Source organism: Salmo salar, chromosome 17 (genome assembly GCF_965601325.2).
Source record: "Salmo salar chromosome 17, fSalSal1, whole genome shotgun sequence".
Taxonomy (NCBI): domain Eukaryota; kingdom Metazoa; phylum Chordata; class Actinopteri; order Salmoniformes; family Salmonidae; genus Salmo; species Salmo salar.
Genome location: NC_138307.1, coordinates 28,355,328 through 28,381,324, shown reverse-complemented (window position 1 = coordinate 28,381,324; position 25,997 = coordinate 28,355,328). Strand labels below are relative to the sequence as shown.

At 45.9% G+C, this 25,997-nt stretch overlaps 1 protein-coding gene across 6 annotated transcripts in view; it reads left to right on the top strand.

Annotated features, from left to right (window-relative positions):
• Nucleotides 1-25,997, top strand: part of vps8 (VPS8 subunit of CORVET complex) — a 194,367-nt gene that overhangs the window by 144,170 nt on the left and 24,200 nt on the right. For 5 of the 6 annotated variants that reach the window (XM_082963732.1, XM_082963730.1, XM_082963729.1 and 2 more), the window contains 4 exons: nucleotides 4,519-4,599; nucleotides 13,786-13,955; nucleotides 15,000-15,165; nucleotides 17,644-17,685. In XM_082963732.1, coding sequence (XP_082819858.1) covers nucleotides 4,519-4,599; nucleotides 13,786-13,955; nucleotides 15,000-15,165; nucleotides 17,644-17,685 — 459 coding nt within the window. The remainder of the gene's footprint in view (nucleotides 1-4,518; nucleotides 4,600-13,785; nucleotides 13,956-14,999; nucleotides 15,166-17,643; nucleotides 17,686-25,997) is intronic. The other variant, XM_082963731.1, reaches the window with a different exon arrangement.

Below are 25,997 nucleotides of genomic sequence, written 5' to 3'. Positions count from 1 at the left end.
TTATGTTAAGTGTGTGTTAGTCATGCTGTGTGTGTACCTATTCTCTTTCCTTATGTTAAGTGTGTGTTAGTCATGCTGTGTGTGTGCGCTGGTGGGAGGTTAAAGTGGTCATGTGGTGTGTCCCTTGGTGGGCAGCGGTATCTCAGACTAACAGCAACACAATCCCTACTCAATGACTCTCTCTCTGTCTCAGGACCCTGTGTCTGGTAAAGGTCTCTCTCTCTCTCTCTCTCTCTCTGTGTCTCTCTGTGTCTCTCTCTCTTTCTCTCTCTGTGTCTCTCTCTCTTTCTCTCTCTGTGTCTCTCTCAATTCAATTCGCTTTATTGGCATGACGTAACAATGTACATATTCCCAAAGCTTATTTTGGATATTTACAATATAAAATATATTAAAAAATCAAATGAGAATCAAAATTCTCAACGGCACAACAGTAACAACAATAACCAAGGGTCAAAATAAGCATACATTCAACAATAACAATAAGCATACAGTAGAGGACATGTGCAGGTTGATTGGTCTGTCAGACACTGTCCCTCATCTTATGGCAGGCAGCAATGTAGTGCGCTGCCAACCCACAGCTCTCTGTCCTCCCCCAACAGGACGGGTAGCCTATCCTCATCAGAGAGGTCTTTGAAACCTTGAATAAGGGTTTCAAATTTGGGAAAATGACACTCTAATTGTTTTATATTTTTGACATTTTGTCAGGAAATGCAGCTCTGTCTCTGGTTCTGCTGTTGTGCAGTGGTTGCACAGCCTTTCCTCTCAATGGCAAGGCTGTGCTCACTGAGCCTGTACTTTGTCAAGGTTTTCCTACGGTTTTGATCAGTAACCATGGTCAAATATTTAGCCACGGTGTTCTGTCGATTTAGGGCCAGATAGCACTGCATTGTGCTTTGTGTTTGTGCTTGTGTTTCCCAATAAGCAATGTAGTTTTGTTTTGACTGTGTTGTAATTTGGTTTATTCTGATTGATTGGATGTTCTGGTTCTGAGACTTCAGTGTGTTAGTAGAACAGGTTTGTGAACCCAGGACCAGCTGGATGAGGGTCCTGAGACTTCAGTGTTTTAGTAGAACAGGTTTGTGAACTCAGCCCCAGGACCAGCTGGATGAGGGGACTCTTTTCTTTACTCAGCTCTTGGTATTGCAGGGCTTGGTAATGATGTGAGAGGTATTGCAGGGCTTGGTAATGATGTGAGAGGTATTGCAGGGCTTGGTAATGATATGAGAGGTATTGCAGGGCTTGGTAATGATGTGAGAGGTATTGCAGGGCTTGGTAATGATGTGAGAGGTATTGCAGGGCTTGGTAATGATATGAGAGGTATTGCAGGGCTTGGTAATGATTGAGAGGTATTGCAGGGCTTGGTAATGATATGAGAGGTATTGCAGGGCTTGGTAATGATGTGAGAGGTATTGCAGGGCTTGGTAATGATATGAGAGGTATTGCAGGGCTTGGTAATGATGTGAGAGGTATTGCAGGGCTTGGTAATGATGTGAGAGGTATTGCAGGGCTTGGTAATGATATGAGAGGTATTGCAGGGCTTGGTAATGATGTGAGAGGTATTGCAGGGCTTGGTAATGATGTGAGAGGTATTGCAGGGCTTGGTAATGATGTGAGAGGTATTGCAGGGCTTGGTAATGATGTGAGAGGTATTGCAGGGCTTGGTAATGATGTGAGAGGTATTGCAGGGCTTGGTAATGATATGAGAGGTATTGCAGGGCTTGGTAATGATGTGAGAGGTATTGCAGGGCTTGGTAATGATATGAGAGGTATTGCAGGGCTTGGTAATGATATGAGAGGTATTGCAGGGCTTGGTAATGATGTGAGAGGTATTGCAGGGCTTGGTAATGATATGAGAGGTATTGCAGGGCTTGGTAATGATGTGAGAGGTATTGCAGGGCTTGGTAATGATATGAGAGGTATTGCAGGGCTTGGTAATGATATGAGAGGTATTGCAGGGCTTGGTAATGATATGAGAGGTATTGCAGGGCTTGGTAATGATATGAGAGGCATTGCAGGGCTTGGTAATGATGTGAGAGGCATTGCAGGGCTTGGTAATGATGTGAGAGGTATTGCAGGGCTTGGTAATGATGTGAGAGGTATTGCAGGGCTTGGTAATGATATGAGAGGTATTGCAGGGCTTGGTAATGATGTGAGAGGTATTGCAGGGCTTGGTAATGATGTGAGAGGTATTGCAGGGCTTGGTAATGATATGAGAGGTATTGCAGGGCTTGGTAATGATGTGAGAGGTATTGCAGGGCTTGGTAATGATGTGAGAGGTATTGCAGGGCTTGGTAATGATGTGAGAGGTATTGCAGGGCTTGGTAATGATGTGAGAGGTATTGCAGGGCTTGGTAATGATGTGAGAGGTATTGCAGGGCTTGGTAATGATGTGAGAGGTATTGCAGGGCTTGGTAATGATGTGAGAGGTATTGCAGGGCTTGGTAATGATGTGAGAGGCATTGCAGGGCTTGGTAATGATGTGAGAGGTATTGCAGGGCTTGGTAATGATGTGAGAGGCATTGCAGGGCTTGGTAATGATGTGAGAGGTATTGCAGGGCTTGGTAATGATGTGAGAGGTATTGCAGGGCTTGGTAATGATGTGAGAGGTATTGCAGGGCTTGGTAATGATATGAGAGGTATTGCAGGGCTTGGTAATGATGTGAGAGGTATTGCAGGGCTTGGTAATGATGTGAGAGGTATTGCAGGGCTTGGTAATGATGTGAGAGGTATTGCAGGGCTTGGTAATGATGTGAGAGGTATTGCAGGGCTTGGTAATGATGTGAGAGGTATTGCAGGGCTTGGTAATGATGTGAGAGGTATTGCAGGGCTTGGTAATGATGTGAGAGGTATTGCAGGGCTTGGTAATGATGTGAGAGGTATTGCAGGGCTTGGTAATGATGTGAGAGGTATTGCAGGGCTTGGTAATGATATGAGAGGTATTGCAGGGCTTGGTAATGATGTGAGAGGTATTGCAGGGCTTGGTAATGATGTGAGAGGTATTGCAGGGCTTGGTAATGATGTGAGAGGCATTGCAGGGCTTGGTAATGATGTGAGAGGTATTGCAGGGCTTGGTAATGATGTGAGAGGTATTGCAGGGCTTGGTAATGATGTGAGAGGTATTGCAGGGCTTGGTAATGATGTGAGAGGTATTGCAGGGCTTGGTAATGATGTGAGAGGTATTGCAGGGCTTGGTAATGATGTGAGAGGTATTGCAGGGCTTGGTAATGATGTGAGAGGTATTGCAGGGCTTGGTAATGATGTGAGAGGTATTGCAGGGCTTGGTAATGATGTGAGAGGTATTGCAGGGCTTGGTAATGATGTGAGAGGTATTGCAGGGCTTGGTAATGATATGAGAGGTATTGCAGGGCTTGGTAATGATGTGAGAGGTATTGCAGGGCTTGGTAATGATGTGAGAGGTATTGCAGGGCTTGGTAATGATGTGAGAGGTATTGCAGGGCTTGGTAATGATATGAGAGGTATTGCAGGGCTTGGTAATGATATGAGAGGTATTGCAGGGCTTGGTAATGATGTGAGAGGTATTGCAGGGCTTGGTAATGATGTGAGAGGTATTGCAGGGCTTGGTAATGATGTGAGAGGTATTGCAGGGCTTGGTAATGATGTGAGAGGTATTGCAGGGCTTGGTAATGATGTGAGAGGTATTGCAGGGCTTGGTAATGATATGAGAGGTATTGCAGGGCTTGGTAATGATATGAGACGTATTGCAGGGCTTGGTAATGATATGAGAGGTATTGCAGGGCTTGGTAATGATATGAGAGGTATTGCAGGGCTTGGTAATGATGTGAGAGGTATTGCAGGGCTTGGTAATGATGTGAGAGGTATTGCAGGGCTTGGTAATGATATGAGAGGTATTGCAGGGCTTGGTAATGATGTGAGAGGTATTGCAGGGCTTGGTAATGATGTGAGAGGTATTGCAGGGCTTGGTAATGATGTGAGAGGTATTGCAGGGCTTGGTAATGATGTGAGAGGTATTGCAGGGCTTGGTAATGATGTGAGAGGTATTGCAGGGCTTGGTAATGATGTGAGAGGTATTGCAGGGCTTGGTAATGATATGAGAGGTATTGCAGGGCTTGGTAATGATGTGAGAGGTATTGCAGGGCTTGGTAATGATATGAGAGGTATTGCAGGGCTTGGTAATGATGTGAGAGGTATTGCAGGGCTTGGTAATGATGTGAGAGGTATTGCAGGGCTTGGTAATGATGTGAGAGATATTGCAGGGCTTGGTAATGATATGAGAGGCATTGCAGGGCTTGGTAATGATATGAGAGGCATTGCAGGGCTTGGTAATGATATGAGAGGGGTCACTGTATTTTAGATGTTTCCAAAACTTAATTGCTCTTTTTTGAGTTTTTATTATTAGTGGATATTGGCCTAATTCTGCCCTGCATGCATTGTTTGTAGTTGTTCTCTGGAGATGTAGGAGAATCTTACAGAACTCTGCATGCAGGGTTTCAATGGGGTGTTTGTCCCATCTGATATCTCTCTCTTTCTCTTTCTCAGGACCCTGTGTATGGTAAAGGAAAGCTGGCTGAGATACAAGGCCTTATTCTGGGTATGCTGGAGACCTTCAACTATGAACAGGTAACTGTGTGTGTCTGTTGTTAAAGGCTTTACGGCGAAAAAGGCTTTACGGCGAAAGCATAAAGTTAGATTATGTTAGGACAGGTACAACACAAGAAAAACCACACAGCCATTTTCCAAGCAGGAGAGGGGTCACAAATACCAGAAATTCAGCTATAATTAAGCACTAACCTTTGACGATCTTCATCAGATGACACTCATAGGACTCAATGTTAGACAATACATGTATGTTTTGTTCGATAAAGTTCATATTTATATCCAAAAACAGCATTTTACATTGGCGCGTGATGTTCAGAAAAGATTTTGCCTCCAATACTGCCAGTGAATCAGCACAACAATTGACAAAAATACTCATCATAAACGTTGATAAAATATTAAACTGTTATTCAAAGAATTATAGATGAACATCTCCTTTATGCAACCGCTGTGACAGATTTCAAAAAAGCTTCACGGGGAAAGCACACTTTGCAATAATCTGAGTACGGCGCTCAGAAAAAGACATCAAGCAATACAGATACCCGCCATTTTGGAGTCATCTAAAATCATAAATAACATTAGAAATATTCACTTACCTTTGATGATCTTCATCAGAAGGCACTTCCAGGGATCCCAGGTCCACAATAAATGTTGTTTTGTTCGATAGTCCATAATTTATGTCCAAATACCTCCTTGTTGTTTGCGCGTTCAGTAAGCTACTCCAAATGTAGGAAGCGCGCCCAAAATTTCTCGACGAAAAGTTTAAAAAAGCATTCTATTTACGTTCGTCGAAACATGTCAAACGTTGTATAGCATCAATCTTTAGGGCCTTTTTAACATAAAACTTCAATAATATTCCAACCGGACGATTCCAATGTCTTGAAAAACGTTTTGGAACACAGATACCTCATCATGTGAATGCGCGCCACAAAACTCATGTCATTTTCTGAGTCACCAACTTCCCAACCTTCTTGTTCGCTCTCTGTTCACTGCAAAAGCCTGCAACTAGGTTCTAAAGACTGTTGACATCTAGTGGACGCCTTAGGAAGTGCAAAATGAACCCTAAGTCACTGTGTGTTAGATAGGCAATGATTTGAAAAGACTACAAGCACCAGATTTCCCACTTCCTGGTTGAATATTTCTCAGGTTTTTGCCTGCCATATGAGTTCTGTTATATTCACAGACATCATTCAAACCGTTTTAGAAACTTCACAGTGTTTTCTATCCAAATCTACGAATAATATGCATATTCTAGTTCCTGGGCCCGAGTAGTAGGCCGTTTAATTTGGGTACGTTTTTCATCCGGCCGTGAAAATACTGCCCCCTACCCTAGAGAAGTTAACTTACAGAAGGGTGTATGTGTCTGTGTGTGTCTGTGTGTGTCTGTTGTTAACTTACAGAAGGGTGTGTCTGTGTGTATCTGTTGTTAATTTACAGAAGGATGTGTGTGTGTGTGTGAGAGAGAGAACTACTGAAGCTAAACCCTAGTGAGGCTTGGTGTCTGTGTGTGTGTGTGTGTGTGTGTGTGTGTGTGTGTGTGTGTGTGTGTGATCTGTTGTTAACTTACAGAAGGATGTGTGTGTGAGAGAGAGAGAGAGAGAGAGAGAACTACTGAAGCTAAACCCTAGTGAGGCTTGGTGTTAATTTACAGAAGGATGTGTGTGTGTGTGTGTGTGTGTGTGAGAGAGAGACTGAAGCTAAACCCTAGTGAGGCTTGGTGTTAATTTACAGAAGGATGTGTGTGTGTGTGTGTGTGAGAGAGAGACTGAAGCTAAACCCTAGTGAGGCTTGGTGTTAATTTACAGAAGGATGTGTGTGTGTGTGTGTGTGTGTGAGAGAGAGACTGAAGCTAAACCCTAGTGAGGCTTGGTGTTAATTTACAGAAGGATGTGTGTGTGTGTGTGTGTGTGTGTGTGAGAGAGAGACTGAAGCTAAACCCTAGTGAGGCTTGGTGTTAATTTACAGAAGGATGTGTGTGTGTGAGAGAGAGACTGAAGCTAAACCCTAGTGAGGCTTGGTGTCTGTGTCTGTGTGTGTGTGTGTGTGTGTGTTGTTAACTTACAGAAGGATGTGTGTGTGTGTGTGTGTGAGAGAGAGACTGAAGCTAAACCCTAGTGAGGCTTGGTGTTAATTTACAGAAGGATGTGTGTGTGTGTGTGTGTGTGTGTGAGAGAGAGAGACTGAAGCTAAACCCTAGTGAGGCTTGGTGTTAATTTACAGAAGGATGTGTGTGTGAGAGAGATAACTACTGAAGCTAAACCCTAGTGAGGCTTGGTGTGTGTGTGTGTGTGTGTGGTGTGTGTTGTTAACTTACAGAAGGATGTGTGTGTGAGAGAGAGAGAGACTGAAGCTAAACCCTAGTAAGGCTTGGTGTTAATTTCGCAGTGTGTTTCCAGACGCCTCTCTACTCACTGTTGATTAGTGTGTATCCTGCTCAGACAAGGTGTCCGTGTGTGTGTGTGTCCGTGTGTGTGTGTGCGTGTGCGTTAGACTCACTGTTGATAGTGTGTCCTGCCCAGATGGAGCTGGATTAATTAACACTCGTTAAGGCTGAGGCTCCAGATTACTCAGCCCCTCTCTCCAATGTTATTGTATATGTCAGATTATTTAGTGTGTGTGTGTGTGTAGTGTGCGTACTTTGTGTGTTGTGTGCATACTTTGTGTGTGTTGTGTGCATACTTTGTGTGTGTAGTGTGCGTACTGTGTGTGTAGTGTGCGTACTGTGTGTGTAGTGTGCGTACTGTGTGTGTAGTGTGCGTACTGTGTGTGTAGTGTGCGTACTGTGTGTGTAGTGTGTGTACTGTGTGTGTAGTGTGCGTACTTTGTGTAGTGTGTGTGTGCATTGTGTGTGTGTGTGGGTGTAGTGTGCGTACATTGTGTGTAGTGTGCGTACTTTGTGTAGTGTGTGTGTGTGTACATTGTGTGTAGTGTGTGTGTACATTGTGTGTGTGTGTGGGTGTAGTGAGCGTACATTGTGTGTAGTGTGCGTACTTTGTGTAGTGTGTGTGTGTACATTGTGTGTAGTGTGTGTGTACATTGTGTGTGTAGTCCAGTGCAGTCTCTCCTGGTGCCAAGCCAGGGTTGCTGTAGCTCATTCTTAGCACACACACATCTACACCACCGTTCAACAGTTTGGTGGCACTTAGAAATGTCCTTGTTTTTGAAAGAAAAGCACATTTTTTGTCCATTAAAATAACATCAAATTGATCAGAAATACAGTGTAGACATTGTTAATGTTGTAACTGACTATTGTAGCAAGAAACAGCTGATTTTTAAGGGAATATCTACATCTTTTCGAACCCACAAATGCTGATGCTCCAGATACTCAACTAGCCTAAAGAAGGCCAGTTTTATTGCTTCTTTAAATCAGAACAACAGTTTTCAGCTGTGCTAACATAATGATCAATTAGCCTTTTAAAATGATAAACTTGGATTAGCTAACACAACGTGCCATTGGAACACAGGAGTGTTGGTTGCTGATAATGGGCCTCTATACGCCTATGTAGATATTCCATTAAAAAACTGCTGTTTCCTGCTACAATAGTCATTTACAACATTAACAATGTCTACACTGTATTTCTGACCAATTTGATGTTGTTTTAATGGACCAAAAAATGTGCTTTTCTTTCAAAAACAAAAACATTTCTAAGTGCCACCAAACTGTTGAACGGTGGTATATATACACACACACACCAAGAGTGTGCACAGCTGTCAAGGCAACGGGTGGATACTTTGAAGAATCTCAAATATAAAATATATTTTGATTTGTTTAACACTTTTTTGGTTACTACATAATTCCATATGTGTTTCAGTTGATGTCTTCACTATTATTCTACAATGTAGAAAGAAAAACCCTTGAATGAGGAGGTGTGTCCAAACTTTTGACTGGGACTGTACACATGTACGGTTGTTCAGATACACACACACACACACACACACACACACACACACACACACACACACACACACACACACACACACACACACACACACACACACACACACACACACACACACACAACTACACTGTCTGCCAGAGAGCTGATGAAACGGTGTGAAACAAGTAGCACACACACACACACACACACGTTTCTCTCCAGCTCACTCAGGCAGAACTGGTTGAATTCACAGAGGGATGAAATGCCTGACTTTCCCTCTGAGGCTAAAGCTACTTTCCCCCATATCTCTCCTCTTCTTGAGTCCCATATGGCACCCTATTCCCTTTATAGTGCACTAGTGAAAAGTAGTTCACTACAGTACATAAGGACAAGCTTGCCATTTGGGATGTAGACCTCTCTTCCCTCTTTTCCTCTCTCTCCTCTCCTCATTTTCCTCTCCCTCCTCTCTCTCCTCTCCTCCTTTTCCTCTCCCTCCTCTCTCTCCTCTCCTCCTTTTCCTCTCTCTCCTCTCCTCCTTTTCCTCTCTCTCCTCTCCTCCTTTTCCTCTCTCTCCTCTCCTCTCCTCTCCTCCTTTTCCTCTCCCTCCTCTCTCTCCTCTCCTCCTTTTCCTCTCCCTCCTCTCTCTCCTCTCCTCCTTTTCCTCTCTCTCCTCTCTCCTCTCCTCCTTTTCCTCTCTCTCCTCTCTCCTCTCCTCCTTTTCCTCTCCCTCCTCTCTCTCCTCTCCTCCTTTTCCTCTCTCTCCTCTCCTCCTTTTCCTCTCCCTCCTCTCCTCCTTTTCCTCTCCCTCCTCTCTCTCCTCTCCTCCTTTTCCTCTCTCTCCTCTCCTCCTTTTCCTCTCTCTCCTCTCCTCCTTTTCCTCTCCCTCCTCTCTCTCCTCTTCTCCTTTTCCTCTCCCTCCTCTCCTCCTTTTCCTCTCTCTCCTCTCCTCCTTTTCCTCTCCCTCCTCTCTCTCCTCTTCTCCTTTTCCTCTCCCTCCTCTCCTCCTTTTCCTCTCCCTCCTCTCTCTCCTCTCCTCCTTTTCCTCTCTCTCCTCTTCTCCTTTTCCTCTCCCTCCTCTCTCTCCTCTCCTCCTTTTCCTCTCCCTCCTCTCTCTCCTCTCCTCTCATTTTCCTTTCTCTCTCCTCCCTCCTCTGCTCCCCTTTTCCCCTCTCTCCTCCCCTCTCTCACTCCTCTCCTCTCACTCCTCTCCTCCATCTTTTCCCCTCCCTCTTTTTCTCTCTCCTCCCTCCTTCCCTTCCTTTCCTCCAGTCTTCTCTGACATTGAGAAATGACAGGACAGTCCATAGGAGGATAAGTGAATAGCTCTCAGCATTGCCTCTCCCACATGGCAGTGAAATAGAACTGTGTGAACTAGAGTGGTACTGTGTAAATGGCAGGCCTCCTCTCTCCCTCCCTGAGGCCTCCTCACTCCCTCCCTGAGGCCTCCTCACTCCCTCCCTGAGGCCTCCTCTCTCCCTCCCTGAGGCCTCCTCTCTCCCTCCCTGAGGCCTCCTCTCTCCCTCCCTGAGGCCTCCTCTCTCCCTTCCTGAGGCCTCCTCTCTCCCTCCCTGAGGCCTCCTCCTCTCTCCCTCCCTGAGGCCTCCTCTCTCCCTCCCTGAGGCCCTCCTCTCTCCCTCCCTGAGGCCTCCTCTCTCCCTCCCTGAGGCCTCCAGTACTATTTAACACGCTGAGAGAGTAGAGAGGATGACTGGTGGGTTGTACAGTACTATTTAACATGCTGAGAGAGTAGAGAGGATGACTGGTGGGTTGTACAGTACTATTTAACACGCTGAGAGAGTAGAGAGGATGACTGGTGGGTTGTACAGTACTATTTAACATGCTGAGAGAGTAGAGAGGATGACTGGTGGGTTGTACAGTACTATTTAACACGCTGAGAGAGTAGAGAGGATGACTGGTGGGTTGTACAGTACTATTTAACATGCTGAGAGAGTAGAGAGGATGACTGGTGGGTTGTACAGTACTATTTAACATGCTGAGAGAGTAGAGAGGATGACTGGTGGGTTGTACAGTACTATTTAACACGCTGAGAGAGTAGAGAGGATGACTGGTGGCTTGTACAGTACTATTTAACACGCTGAGAGAGTAGAGAGGATGACTGGTGGGTTGTACAGTACTATTTAACATGCTGAGAGAGTAGAGAGGATGACTGGTGGGTTGTACAGTACTATTTAACACGCTGAGAGAGTAGAGAGGATGACTGGTGGGTTGTACAGTACTATTTAACACGCTGAGAGAGTAGAGAGGATGACTGGTGGGTTGTACAGTACTATTTAACACGCTGAGAGAGTAGAGAGGATGACTGGTGGGTTGTACAGTACTATTTAACACGCTGAGAGAGTAGAGAGGATGACTGGTGGGTTGTACAGTACTATTTAACATGCTGAGAGAGTAGAGAGGATGACTGGTGGGTTGTACAGTACTATTTAACATGCTGAGAGAGTAGAGAGGATGACTGGTGGGTTGTACAGTACTATTTAACACGCTGAGAGAGTAGAGAGGATGACTGGTGGGTTGTACAGTACTATTTAACACGCTGAGAGAGTAGAGAGGATGACTGGTGGGTTGTACAGTACTATTTAACACGCTGACAGAGTAGAGAGGATGACTGGTGGGTTGTACAGTACTATTTAACATGCTGAGAGAGTAGAGAGGATGACTGGTGGGTTGTACAGTACTATTTAACATGCTGAGAGAGTAGAGAGGATGACTGGTGGGTTGTACAGTACTATTTAACATGCTGAGAGAGTAGACAGGATGACTGGTGGGTTGTACAGTACTATTTAACATGCTGAGAGGGTAGAGAGGATGACTGGTGGGTTGTACAGTACTATTTAACATGCTGAGAGAGTAGAGAGGATGACTGGTGGGTTGTACAGTACTATTTAACATGCTGAGAGAGTAGAGAGGATGACTGGTGGGTTGTACAGTACTATTTAACACGCTGAGAGAGTAGAGAGGATGACTGGTGGGTTGTACAGTACTATTTAACACGCTGAGAGAGTAGAGAGGATGACTGGTGGGTTGTACAGTACTATTTAACACGCTGAGAGAGTAGAGAGGATGACTGGTGGGTTGTACAGTACTATTTAACATGCTGAGAGAGTAGAGAGGATGACTGGTGGGTTGTACAGTACTATTTAACACGCTGAGAGAGTAGAGAGGATGACTGGTGGGTTGTACAGTACTATTTAACACGCTGAGAGAGTAGAGAGGATGACTGGTGGGTTGTACAGTACTATTTAACATGCTGAGAGAGTAGAGAGGATGACTGGTGGGTTGTACAGTACTATTTAACACGCTGAGAGAGTAGAGAGGATGACTGGTGGGTTGTACAGTACTATTTAACACGCTGAGAGAGTAGAGAGGATGACTGGTGGGTTGTACAGTACTATTTAACATGCTGAGAGAGTAGAGAGGATGACTGGTGGGTTGTACAGTACTATTTCACATGCTGAGAGAGTAGAGAGGATGACTGGTGGGTTGTACAGTACTATTTAACATGCTGAGAGAGTAGAGAGGATGACTGGTGGGTTGTACAGTACTATTTAACACGCTGAGAGAGTAGAGAGGATGACTGGTGGGTTGTACAGTACTATTTAACACGCTGAGAGAGTAGAGAGGATGACTGGTGGGTTGTACAGTACTATTTAACACGCTGAGAGAGTAGAGAGGATGACTGGTGGGTTGTACAGTACTATTTAACACGCTGAGAGAGTAGAGAGGATGACTGGTGGGTTGTACAGTACTATTTAACACGCTGAGAGAGTAGAGAGGATGACTGGTGGGTTGTACAGTACTATTTAACATGCTGAGAGAGTAGAGAGGATGACTGGTGGGTTGTACAGTACTATTTAACATGCTGAGAGAGTAGAGAGGATGACTGGTGGGTTGTACAGTACTATTTAACACGCTGAGAGAGTAGAGAGGATGACTGGTGGGTTGTACAGTACTATTTAACACGCTGAGAGAGTAGAGAGGATGACTGGTGGGTTGTACAGTACTATTTAACACGCTGAGAGAGTAGAGAGGATGACTGGTGGGTTGTACAGTACTATTTAACACGCTGAGAGAGTAGAGAGGATGACTGGTGGGTTGTACAGTACTATTTAACACGCTGAGAGAGTAGAGAGGATGACTGGTGGGTTGTACAGTACTATTTAACATGCTGAGAGAGTAGAGAGGATGACTGGTGGGTTGTACAGTACTATTTAACATGCTGAGAGAGTAGAGAGGATGACTGGTGGGTTGTACAGTACTATTTAACATGCTGAGAGAGTAGAGAGGATGACTGGTGGGTTGTACAGTACTATTTAACACGCTGAGAGAGTAGAGAGGATGACTGGTGGGTTGTACAGTACTATTTAACACGCTGAGAGAGTAGACAGGATGACTGGTGGGTTGTACAGTACTATTTAACATGCTGAGAGAGTAGAGAGGATGACTGGTGGGTTGTACAGTACTATTTAACATGCTGAGAGAGTAGAGAGGATGACTGGTGGGTTGTACAGTACTATTTAACACGCTGAGAGAGTAGAGAGGATGACTGGTGGGTTGTACAGTACTATTTAACACGCTGAGAGAGTAGAGAGGATGACTGGTGGGTTGTACAGTACTATTTAACACGCTGAGAGAGTAGAGAGGATGACTGGTGGGTTGTACAGTACTATTTAACACGCTGAGAGAGTAGAGAGGATGACTGGTGGGTTGTACAGTACTATTTAACACGCTGAGAGAGTAGAGAGGATGACTGGTGGGTTGTACAGTACTATTTAACACGCTGAGAGAGTAGAGAGGATGACTGGTGGGTTGTACAGTACTATTTAACACGCTGAGAGAGTAGAGAGGATGACTGGTGGGTTGTACAGTACTATTTAACACGCTGAGAGAGTAGAGAGGATGACTGGTGGGTTGTACAGTACTATTTAACACGCTGAGAGAGTAGAGAGGTTGACTGGTGGGTTGTACAGTACTATTTAACACGCTGAGAGAGTAGAGAGGATGACTGGTGGGTTGTACAGTACTATTTAACACGCTGAGAGAGTAGAGAGGATGACTGGTGGGTTGTACAGTACTATTTAACACGCTGAGAGAGTAGAGAGGATGACTGGTGGGTTGTACAGTACTATTTAACACGCTGAGAGAGTAGAGAGGATGACAGATTTTGTTTAAATGTATGATTCTGTGAGAAATAATTTCCAGGTGAAGACAACAGTAAATCCAGTCACTCTTTCAATCATTTGTCCAGAGCACAAACTGATCTGGGGTCAGGATACAATAAATCAAATCAAGTATTCCTCTCCCCTCCCCCCAGACGCTACTGGAGACGACCACCAGTCTGTTGAACCGTGACCTCCACTGGTCCCTGTCTCACCTGCGAGCTGCGGTCAGCAGGGCGCTCCACCCTCGTCAGGACCACTGTAACATCTGTCTGCAGCAGTACAAGAGACGTCAGGACAGCCCAGATCAAATCATCATATTCAGGTCATCACCACAACATTCACATCAACATGTGTTCTCTACAACCGCTTGATAGAGGATGAACGGTGTCAGATCTGTTTACAGTACAATGTTCTGATAGAGGATGAACGGTGTCAGATCTGTTTACAGTACAATGTTCTGATAGAGAATGAACGGTGTCAGATCTGTTTACAGTACTATGTTCTGATAGAGGATGAACGGTGTCAGATCTGTTACCAGTACAATGTTCTGATAGAGGATGAACGGTGTCAGATCTGTTTACAGTACAATGTTCTGATAGAGAATGAACGGTGTCAGATCTGTTTACAGTACTATGTTCTGATAGAGAATGAACGGTGTCAGATCTGTTTACAGTACAATGTTCTAATAGAGGATGAACGGTGTCAGATCTGTTTACAGTACTATGTTCTGATAGAGGATGAACGGTGTCAGATCTGTTACCAGTACAATGTTCTAATAAAGGATGAACGGTGTCAGATATGTTTACAGTACTATGTTCTGATAGAGGATGAACGGTGTCAGATCTGTTACCAGTACAATGTTCTAATAGAGGATGAACGGTGTCAGATAGTACTGTAAACATATGTTCTGATAGAGGATGAACGGTGTCAGATCTGTTTACAGTACTATGTTCTGATAGAGGATGAACGGTGTCAGATCTGTTACCAGTACAATGTTCTAATAGAGGATGAACGGTGTCAGATCTGTTTACAGTACTATGTTCTGATAGAGGATGAACGGTGTCAGATAAGTTTACAGTACAGTGTTCTGATAGAGGATGAACGGTGTCAGATCTGTTACCAGTACAATGTTCTAATAGAGGATGAACGGTGTCAGATCTGTTACCAGTACAATGTTCTAATAGAGGATGAACGGTGTCAGATATTTTTACAGTACAATGTTCTGAACCTGTCACCTCACTGAACATTTCCCAGGCTGGTGCTGTAGTGGAGGCTGTACACACGGTAATGCTGTTAACACTGTGTGTGTGTGTGTGTGTGTGTGTGTGTGTGTGTGTGTGTGTGTGTGTGTGTGTGTGTGTTGTAGCTGCGGCCACCTGTACCACTGCCAGTGTCTGCAGCGGAAGGGGAGTGGCCACGCGGAGTCCAGGCTGCTGCAGGTCTGGAGCTGCTACAAGTGTATCTCCTCACAGAGAGGGAGGGGCAGGGTCACCACGGAGACCGGGAGGGGGCGGAGCACCTCCCTCGCACAGGTCAGTCAGTGACATCACACAGAGTATGACCTCTGACCTGTTAATGGGGTGGGTTGGTTGTGTGTTATTTTCTAGTAGCTGCTCGTGAGAGGGGGAGGAGAGACAGGCTATGTGCACACTGCCCACAAAATGAGGTGGAAACTGAGCTGCACTTCCTAACCTCCTGCCCAATGTATGACCATATTAGAGACCCATATTTCCCTCAGGTTACACAGATCTACAAAGAATTAGAAAACAAACTCGATTTTGATAAACTTCCATATCTACTGGGTGAAATACCACAGTGTGACATCACAACAGCAAGATGTGTGACCTGTTGCCACAAGAAAAGGTCAACCAGTGAAGAACAAACACCATTGTATATACAACCCATATTTATGTTTATTTATTTTCCATTTTGTATTTTAACCATTTTTACATCGTTACACTGTATATAGACATAATATGACATTTGTAATGTCTAATCTTTTGGAACTTCTGTGAGTGTAATGTTTACTGTTTAATTGTTTATTTCACTTTTGTATATTATCTACTCCACTTGCTTTGGCAATGTTAACATATGTTTCCCATGCCAATAAAGCCCTTACATTGAGAGTAGAGAGTCGAGTGAGGGAGGGGAGGGGCAGAGAGAGTAGAGTGGGGTAGAGTAGAGTAGAGTGGGGGAGGGTAGAGTGGAGGGGAGAGTAGAGTAGAGTGGGGGAGGGGGAGAGTAGAGTGGGGGAGGGGGAGTAGAGTGGGGGAGAGTGAGTAGAGTGGGGAAGGAAGGGGGAGAGTAGAGTGAGGGGAGGGGGAGAGAGAGTAGAGTGAGGGGAGGGGGAGAGAGAGTAGAGTGAGGGGAGGGGGAGAGAGAGTAGAGTGGGGGAGGGTAGAGTAGAGTGGGGGAGGGTAGAGTGGGGGAGGGTAGAGTAGAGTGGGGGAGGGTAGAGTAGAGTAGAGTGGGGGAGGGGTAGAGTGGGGGAGAGTAGAGTGGGGGAGGAAGGGGGAGAGTAGAGTGGGGGAGGAAGGGGGAGAGAGAGTAGAGTGAGGGGAGGGGAGAGAGAGTCGGGAGGGGGAGAGAGGGAGTCGAGTGGGGGAGGGGGAGAGAAAGTGGGGAGGGGAAGGGAGAGAGAGTCGAGTGGGGGAGGGGGAGAGAGTGGGGAGAGCAAGTCGAGTGGGGGAGGTGGAGAGCGAGTGGGGAGGGGAAGAGCAAGTCGAGTGGGGAGGGGGCGGGGAAGGGGAGGTAGGGTGGGGGAGAGGCGGAGAGAGAGTGGAGTGGGGGAGGAAGGGGGAGAGAGAGTAGAGTGGGGGAGGAAGGGGGAGAGAGTAGTGTGGGGGGGAGGGGGGAGAGAGTAGAGTGGGAGAGTAGAGGGGGAAGAGAGTAGAGGGGGGAGAGAGAGAGTAGAGTGGGGGAGGAGGGGGGAGAGAGAGTAGAGTGGGGGAGGAAGGGGGGAGAGAGTAGAGGGGGGAGAGTGTAGAGTGGGGGAGGAAGGGGGAGAGAGTGGGGGAGGAAGGGAGAGAGTGGGGGAGGAAGGGGGAGAGAGAGTGGGGGAGAGAGAGTGGGGGAGGAAGGGGGGAGGGAGGGGGAGAGAGTCGAGTGGGGGAGGTAGGGGGAGAGAGTCGAGTGGGGGAGGAAGGGTAGAGTGGGGGAGGAAGGGGGAGAGAGAGTAGAGTGGGGGAGGAAGGGGGAGAGTAGAGTGGGGGAGAGAGAGTAGAGTGGAGGAGGAAGGGGGGAGAGAGAGTGGGGAGGAAGGGGGAGAGAGAGTGGGGGAGAGAGAGTAGAGTGGAGGAGGAAGGGGGAGAGAGAGTGGGGAGGAAGGGGGAGAGAGAGTGGGGAGGAAGGGGGAGAGCGAGTGGGGGAGGAAGGGGGAGCAAGTCGAGTGGGGGAGGAAGGGGGAGAGAGTAGAGTGGGGGAGGAAGGGCGAGAGAGAGTAGAGTGGGGGAGGAAGGGCGAGAGAGAGTAGAGTGGGGGAGGAAGGGGGAGAGAGAGTAGAGTGGGGGAGGAAGGGGGAGAGAGAGTAGAGTGGGGGAGGAAGGGGGAGAGAGAGTAGAGTGGGGGAGGAAGGGCGAGAGAGAGTAGAGTGACCTTTTGAGAAGCAACACACACATCTCTCTTCCTCTCTCCATCTGTCTGTCACTTCCATTCTGTTTTCTGATGGTCATCTCTCTTCCTCTCTCCATCTGTCTGTCACTTCCATTCTGTTTTCTGATGGTCATCTCTCTTCCTCTCTCCATCTGTCTGTCACTTCCATTCTGTTTTCTGATGGTCATCTCTCTTCCTCTCTCCATCTGTCTGTCACTTCCATTCTGTTTTCTGATGGTCATCTCTCTTCCTCTCTCCATCTGTCTGTCACTTCCATTCTGTTTTCTGATGGTCATCTCTCTTCCTCTCTCCATCTGTCTGTCACTTCCATTCTGTTTTCTGATGGTCATCTCTCTTCCTCTCTCCATCTGTCTGTCACTTCCATTCTGTTTTCTGATGGTCGTCTCTTCTTGTTTCAGACCAAAGTGATGTCCAGGGAAGCAGGGGAAGATGGGAAAAAGGTAACACTGTTGGGGGTAGCCTCTCATTGGTAGCATCCAGCCAGCCCGTCTTACACTTTCTCTCTCTCTGTCTGTTTCTCTCGGTCTTTCTCTCAATTCAATTTCAATTTAAGGGATTTATTGGCATGGGAAACATGTTTCCATTGCCTTTAGCAAGTGAAGTAGATAATAAACAAAAGTGAAATAAACAATACAAAAATCTCTCTTTCTCTCCTCTCTCTCTGGCTTACTCTCTCCTTTCTCTCTCTCCTCTCTCTCTCTGGCTTACTCTCTCCTTTCTCTCTCTCCTCTCTCTCTGGCTTACTCTCTCCTTTCTCTCTCTCCTCTCTCTCTCTGGCTTACTCTCTCCTTTCTCTCTCTCCTCTCTCTCTCTGGCTTACTCTCTCCTTTCTCTCTCTCCTCTCTCTCTCTGGCTTACTCTCTCCTTTCTCTCTCTCCTCTCTCTCTCTGGCTTACTCTCTCCTTTCTCTCTCTCCTCTCTCCTCTCTGGCTTACTCTCTCCTTTCTCTCTCTCCTCTCTCTCTGGCTTACTCTCTCCTTTCTCTCTCTCCTCTCTCTGGCTTACTCTCTCCTTTCTCTCTCTCCTTTCTCTCTCTGGCTTACTCTCTCCTTTCTCTCTCTCCTCTCTCTGGCTTACTCTCTCCTTTCTCTCTCTCCTCTCTCTCTCTGGCTTACTCTCTCCTTTCTCTCTCTCCTCTCTCTCTGGCTTACTCTCTCCTTTCTCTCTCTCTCCTCTCTCTCTCTCTGGCTTACTCTCTCCTTTCTCTCTCTCTCCTCTCTCTCTCTGGCTTACTCTCTCCTTTCTCTCTCTCCTCTCGCTCTCTGGCTTACTCTCTCCTTTCTCTCTCTCCTCTCGCTCTCTGGCTTACTCTCTCCTTTCTCTCTCTCCTCTCTCTGGCTTACTCTCTCCTTTCTCTCTCTCCTCTCTCTGGCTTACTCTCTCCTTTCTCTCTCTCCTCTCTCTCTCTGGCTTACTCTCTCCTTTCTCTCTCTCCTCTCTCGCTCTCTGGCTTACTCTCTCCTTTCTCTCTCTCCTCTCTCTGGCTTACTCTCTCCTTTCTCTCTCTCCTCTCTCTGGCTTACTCTCTCCTTTATCTCTCTCCTCTCTCTGGCTTACTCTCTCCTTTCTCTCTCTCCTCTCTCGCTCTCTGGCTTACTCTCTCCTTTCTCTCTCTCCTCTCTCTGGCTTACTCTCTCCTTTATCTCTCTCCTCTCTCTGGCTTACTCTCTCCTTTATCTCTCTCCTCTCTCTGGCTTACTCTCTCCTCTCTCTCTCTCTCTTCCCCTCTTGCTCTTTCTCTTAGTCTCTCTCTCTCACTCTATTTCTGTCTTCCACCTACTTAGTCTATATCAACAGCCCTTCCCCCCAGGAGAAAATAAAGAACAGTGGTTAGTGTTGGTGTTTTCTCCAGCTAGCTGTGTCTGACTGTAGCAGACCATTCTGCCATATCAATGGCTTGTAATTGGTTTATTCAAATTAGTTGTCTAGTAAATAAATATCCAAACACTGAGCGGCTGAGTTTAATGAAGGTTCTGGAATCTCTCACTTTCTCTCGCTCTCTCTCGCTTTCTTAGTCGCTCGTCTTTCTTACTTTCTCAATTGAATTCTCTCACTGTTTATTTGTTATTTATATTCTCTCTGTTGTCCAGACAGTGGTGGCCTTGTGAAGATGACTGTTATGTGACACTAGATAGCTGGATTTTATTGTCTGTGTCCCAAATTGAACACACACCATACACACACCATACACACACACCATACACACACCTCACACACACCATACACACACCTCACACACACCATACACACACCTCACACACACCATACACACACTACACACACTACACACACATCACACACACACCATACACACCTCACACACACACACACCATACTCACACCATACACACACCTCACACACACCATACACACACCATACACACACCATACGCACACCTCACACACACCATACGCACACCTCACACACACCATACACACACCTCACACACCATACACACACCATACACACATCACACACCATACACACACCATACACACACACCATACACACACCTCACACACACCTCACACACACCATACACACACACACACACCATACACACACCTCACACACACCATACACACACCTCACACACACCATACACACACCATACACACCTCACACACACACACACACACCTCACACACACCATACACACACCTCACACACACCTCACACACACCATACACACACCTCACACACACCATACACACACACCATACACACACACCATACACACACACCATACACACACACCTCACACACACCATACACACCTCACACACACAATACACACACCATACACACACCAACCATACACACACCATACACACACCTCACACACACCACACACACCTCACACACACCATACACAAACCTCACACACACCTCACACACACCATACACACACCTCACACACACACACACACACCATACACACACCTCACACACACTTCACACACACTTCACACACACCATACACACACCATACACACACCTCACACACACCATATACACACCACACACACACACACCATACACACACCATATACACACACCTCATACACACACCTCACACACACCATACACACACCATACACACACCATACACACACCATACACACACCAACCATACACACACCATACACACACCTCACACACACCTCACACACACACCATACCCAAACCTCACACACACCTCACACACACCATACACACACCTCACACACACCTCACACACACTTCACACACACCATACACACACCATACACACACCTCACACACACCATATACACACCACACACACACACCATACACACACTCATTCACTGTAACTATGACATACAAAGGAAAAATCAAACATTGAAAATAGAATATTAACACATACACAACCACAGAGAAATCCAGCGCCTTCAGAAAGTATTCACACCCCTTGACTTATTCCACATTATGTTGCATTACAGCCTGAATTCAAAATGGATTAAATTGACATTTTAGCTAATTTGTTGAAAATGCAATACAGAAATATCTAATTTACGTAAGTATTCAAACCCTTTGTTATGACCCTCCAAATTGAGCTCAGGTGGATCCAATTTCCTTTGATCATCCTTGATTGGAGTCCACCTGGGACCAATTCAATTGTTTGGAGCTGATTTAGAAAGAAACACACCTGTCTCTATATAAGGTCCCACAGTTGACAGTGCAGGAACTATACCCTGAAGTCAGAGGAACTGGAGGAAGTGTCCCTAGATCTCACAGATAGAACTGTGATGAATCAGATACACTATATAGACAGCACTATGTGGACACCCCTTCAAATGAGTGGATTAGTCTATTTCAGCCACAATGTATAAAATTGAGCGCACAGCCACGCAATCTCCATAGACAAACATTGGCAGTAGAATGGCCTAAGTGACTTTCAACGTGGCACCGTCATAGGATGCCACCTTTCCAACAAGTCAGTTTGTCAAGTTTCTGCCCTGCTAGAGCTGCCCCGGTCAGCTGTAAGTGCTGTTATTGTGAAGTGGAAATGTCTAGGAGCAACAACCGTTCAGCCACGAAGTGGTAGGCCACACAAGCTGAAGCGCGTAGTACGTAAAAATTGTCTGTCCTCGGTTGCAACACTCACTACCAAGTTCCAAACTGCCTTTGGAAGTAACATCAGCACAAGAACTGTTCGTCGGGAGCTTCATGAAATGGATTTCTGTTGCCCTGTGCACAATCAAGGTCTATATAGAAATGATTCGTCGCGATCGGTGTGGAAGAACTTGACTGGCCTGCACAGAGCCCTGACCACAACCGCATCAAACACCTTTAGGATGAATTGGAACGCTGAGCTGTGAGCCAGGTCTAATCGCCCAACATCAGTGCCCGACTTCAATAATGCTCTTGTGGCTGAATGGAAGCAAGTCCCCGCAGCAATGTTCCAACATCTAGTGGAAAGCTTTCCCAGAAGAGTGGAGGCTGTTCTAGCAGCAAAGGGGGGACCAACTCCATATTAATGCCCATGATTTTGGAATGAGATGTTCGATGAGCAGGTGTCCACATACTTTTGATCATGTAGTGTATCTGTGGAATGGTATGAAACAATTTCGAGAGTGTTGAAAGTTTCCAAGAGCACAGTGGTCTGTCTCCATTATTGGGAAATTGAACAAATATGGAACTACCCAGACTCTGCCTAGAGCTGGCCGTCTGACCAAACTGAGCAACCGGACAAGAAGGACCTTGGTCAGGGAGTTGACCAAAAACCCAATGACCACTGAGTATTACGGAGTTCCTTGGCTGAGTTGGGAGAACCTGCCAGAAGGACAACAGTCTCTACAGAACTTCACCTATCAGGCCTTTATGGGAGAGTGGCCAGGCGGAAGCCACTCCTGAGAAAAAAGGCACATGACAGCACACCTGGTGTTTGCAAAAAAGTCCTGTGAAGACAGCATGAGGCAAACGGTTCTGTGGTCTGATGAGACTGAAATTGAACTCTTCGGCCTGAATGCAAAGCGCTATGTCTGGAGAGAACCAGGCACAGCTCATCACCCGTCTAACACCATCCCTACCGTGAAGCATGGTGGTGGCAGCATCATACTATTGGGATACTTTTCAGTGGCAGGGACTGTGAGGCTGGTAAGGATAGAGGGAACAATGAATGGAGCCAAATACAGGCAGATCATTGATGAGAACCTGCTTCAGAGTGCAAACAACCTTAGACTGGGACGAAGATTTACATTCCAACAGGACAATGACCCCAATCATACAGCCAAAGCAACACTGAAATGGCTTCAGAACAAGAATGTGAAAGTCCTTGAGTGGCCTTGAGAAAATCACCAAATCCCGATGTGCAAAGCTGATCCGGGAATAACCAAGACGACTCAAAGCTGATCCAGACATCCCCAAGACGACTCAAAGCTGATCCAGACATCCCCAAGATGACTCAAAGCTGATCCAGACATCCCCAAGACGACTCAAAGCTGATCCAGGAATAACCAAGACGACTCCAAGCTGATCCAGACATCCCCAAGACGACTCAAAGCTGATCCAGACATCCCCAAGACGACTCAAAGCTGATCCAGGAATAACCAAGATGACTCAAAGCTGATCCAGGAATAACCAAGATGACTCAAAGCTGACCCAGTCATACCCAAGGCGACTCAAAGCTGCAATCGCCACCAAAGGTGCTTTTACAAAGTATTGACTCGGGTGAATACTTATATAAATTAGATTTCTGTATTTAAAAAATAATAAAATAATTCATGGGGTATTGTGTGTAGATGGGTGAGAGAAAACAAATCAATGTAATCCATTTTGAATTCAGGCTGTAACACAACAACATGTAGACTAAGTCAAGGGGAATTAACACTTTCTGATCCATCTCTCTATCAGTGGTTTGCTGTTCACCGTCCCAGAATCCCTCACATCTCTCTATTTCTCTCTGTCTGCGTTTGAAAATGTCATCTCACCAATCAGACAACACACCTGTTTAGCCTCCAGTCAATGTTGTAAATGTCACTTCTACCCTGCATTTATCTTAAATAACTCTGACTTTTCAAAACAGATTATCTTTCTCTTGTTCCTCGTTGTTGTTCAGCCAATCTTCATGCAGGTCACGTTTGATGGGTTTTTCCTCAGGCGCTGGCATTTTACAGCTATTAAAAAATATCCAAATCACCAGAGGGCCGTGGAAATAATTATTGTTTTATTCTGTTATTTTTCTGTTAATTGAAGCCTGTCAACAGTGAAAGTCTTTGGAGCTACTATAGTGTCCTAGAGATGAAAGATGTGCATAGTGTCCTAGAGATGAGAGATGTGCATAGTGTCCTAGAGATGTGCATAGTGTCCTAGAGATGAGAGATGTGCATAGTGTCCTAGAGATGAGAGATGTGTATAGTGTCCTAGAGATGAGAGATGTGCATAGTGTCCTAGAGATGAGAGATGTGCATAGTGTCCTAGAGATGAGAGATGTGCATAGTGTCCTAGAGATGAGAGATGTGCATAGTGTCCTAGAGATGAGAGATGTGCATAGTGTCCTAGAGATGAGAGATGTGCATAGTGTCCTAGAGATGAGAGATGTGCATAGTGTCCTAGAGATGAGAGATGTGCATAGTGTCCTAGAGATGAGAGATGTGCATAGTGTCCTAGAGATGAGAGATGTGTATAGTGTCCTAGAGATGAGAGATGTGCATAGTGTCCTAGAGATGAGAGATGTGCATAGTGTCCTAGAGATGAGAGATGTGCATAGTGTCCTAGAGATGAGAGATGTGCATAGTGTCCTAGAGATGAGAGATGTGCATAGTGTCCTAGAGATGAGAGATGTGCATAGTGTCCTAGAGATGAGAGATGTGCATAGTGTCCTAGAGATGAGAGATGTGCATAGTGTCCTAGAGATGAGAGATGTGGATAGTGTCCTAGAGATGAGAGATGTGGATAGGGTCCTAGTGACGGGGATAGTGTCCTAGAGACGAGAGACGGGGACAGTGTCCTAGAGACGAGAGATGTGCATAGTGTCCTAGAGATGAGAGATGTGGATAGTGTCCTAGAGACGAGAGATGTGCATAGTGTCCTAGAGATGAGAGATGTGTATAGTGTCCTAGAGATGAGAGATGTGGATAGTGTCCTAGAGATGAGAGATGTGGATAGTGTCCTAGAGATGAGAGATGTGGATAGTGTCCTAGAGATGAGAGATGTGGATAGTGTCCTAGAGATGAGAGATGTGGATAGTGTCCTAGAGATGAGAGATGTGCATAGTGTCCTAGAGATGAGAGATGTGCATAGTGTCCTAGAGATGAGAGATGTGCATAGTGTCCTAGAGATGAGAGATGTGCATAGTGTCCTAGAGATGAGAGATGTGGATAGTGTCCTAGAGATGAGAGATGTGCATAGTGTCCTAGAGATGAGAGATGTGCATAGTGTCCTAGAGATGAGAGATGTGCATAGTGTCCTAGAGATGAGAGATGTGCATAGTGTCCTAGAGATGAGAGATGTGCATAGTGTCCTAGAGATGAGAGATGTGCATACTGTCCTAGAGATGAGAGATGTGCATAGTGTCCTAGAGATGAGAGATGTGCATAGTGTCCTAGAGATGAGAGATGTGCATAGTGTCCTAGAGATCAGAGATGTGCATAGTGTCCTAGAGATGAGAGATGTGCATAGTGTCCTAGAGATGAGAGATGTGCATAGTGTCCTAGAGATGAGAGATGTGTATAGTGTCCTAGAGATGAGAGATGTGCATAGTGTCCTAGAGATGCGAGATGTGCATAGTGTCCTAGAGATGAGAGATGTGCATAGTGTCCTAGAGATGAGAGATGTGCATAGTGTCCTAGAGATGAGAGATGTGCATAGTGTCCTAGAGATGAGAGATGTGCATAGTGTCCTAGAGATGAGAGATGTGCATAGTGTCCTAGAGATGAGAGATGTGCATAGTGTCCTAGAGATGAGAGATGTGGATAGTGTCCTAGAGATGAGAGATGTGGATAGGGTCCTAGTGACGGGGATAGTGTCCTAGAGATGAGAGACGGGGACAGTGTCCTAGAGACGAGAGATGTGCATAGTGTCCTAGAGACGAGAGATGTGGATAGTGTCCTAGAGACGAGAGATGTGCATAGTGTCCTAGAGATGAGAGATGTGTATAGTGTCCTAGAGATGAGAGATGTGGATAGTGTCCTAGAGATGAGAGATGTGGATAGTGTCCTAGAGATGAGAGACGTGGATAGTGTCCTAGAGATGAGAGATGTGGATAGTGTCCTAGAGATGAGAGATGTGGATAGTGTCCTAGAGATGAGAGATGTGCATAGTGTCCTAGAGATGAGAGATGTGCATAGTGTCCTAGAGATGAGAGATGTGCATAGTGTCCTAGAGATGAGAGATGTGCATAGTGTCCTAGAGATGAGAGATGTGCATAGTGTCCTAGAGATGAGAGATGTGCATACTGTCCTAGAGATGAGAGATGTGCATAGTGTCCTAGAGACGAGAGATGTGCATAGTGTCCTAGAGACGAGAGATGTGCATAGTGTCCTAGAGACGAGAGATGTGCATAGTGTCCTAGAGATGAGAGATGTGCATAGTGTCCTAGAGATGAGAGATGTGCATAGTGTCCTAGAGATGAGAGATGTGCATAGTGTCCTAGAGATGAGAGATGTGCATAGTGTCCTAGAGATGAGAGATGTGCATAGTGTCCTAGAGATGAGAGATGTGCATAATGTCCTAGAGATGAGAGATGTGGATAGTGTCCTAGAGATGAGAGATGTGGATAGGGTCCTA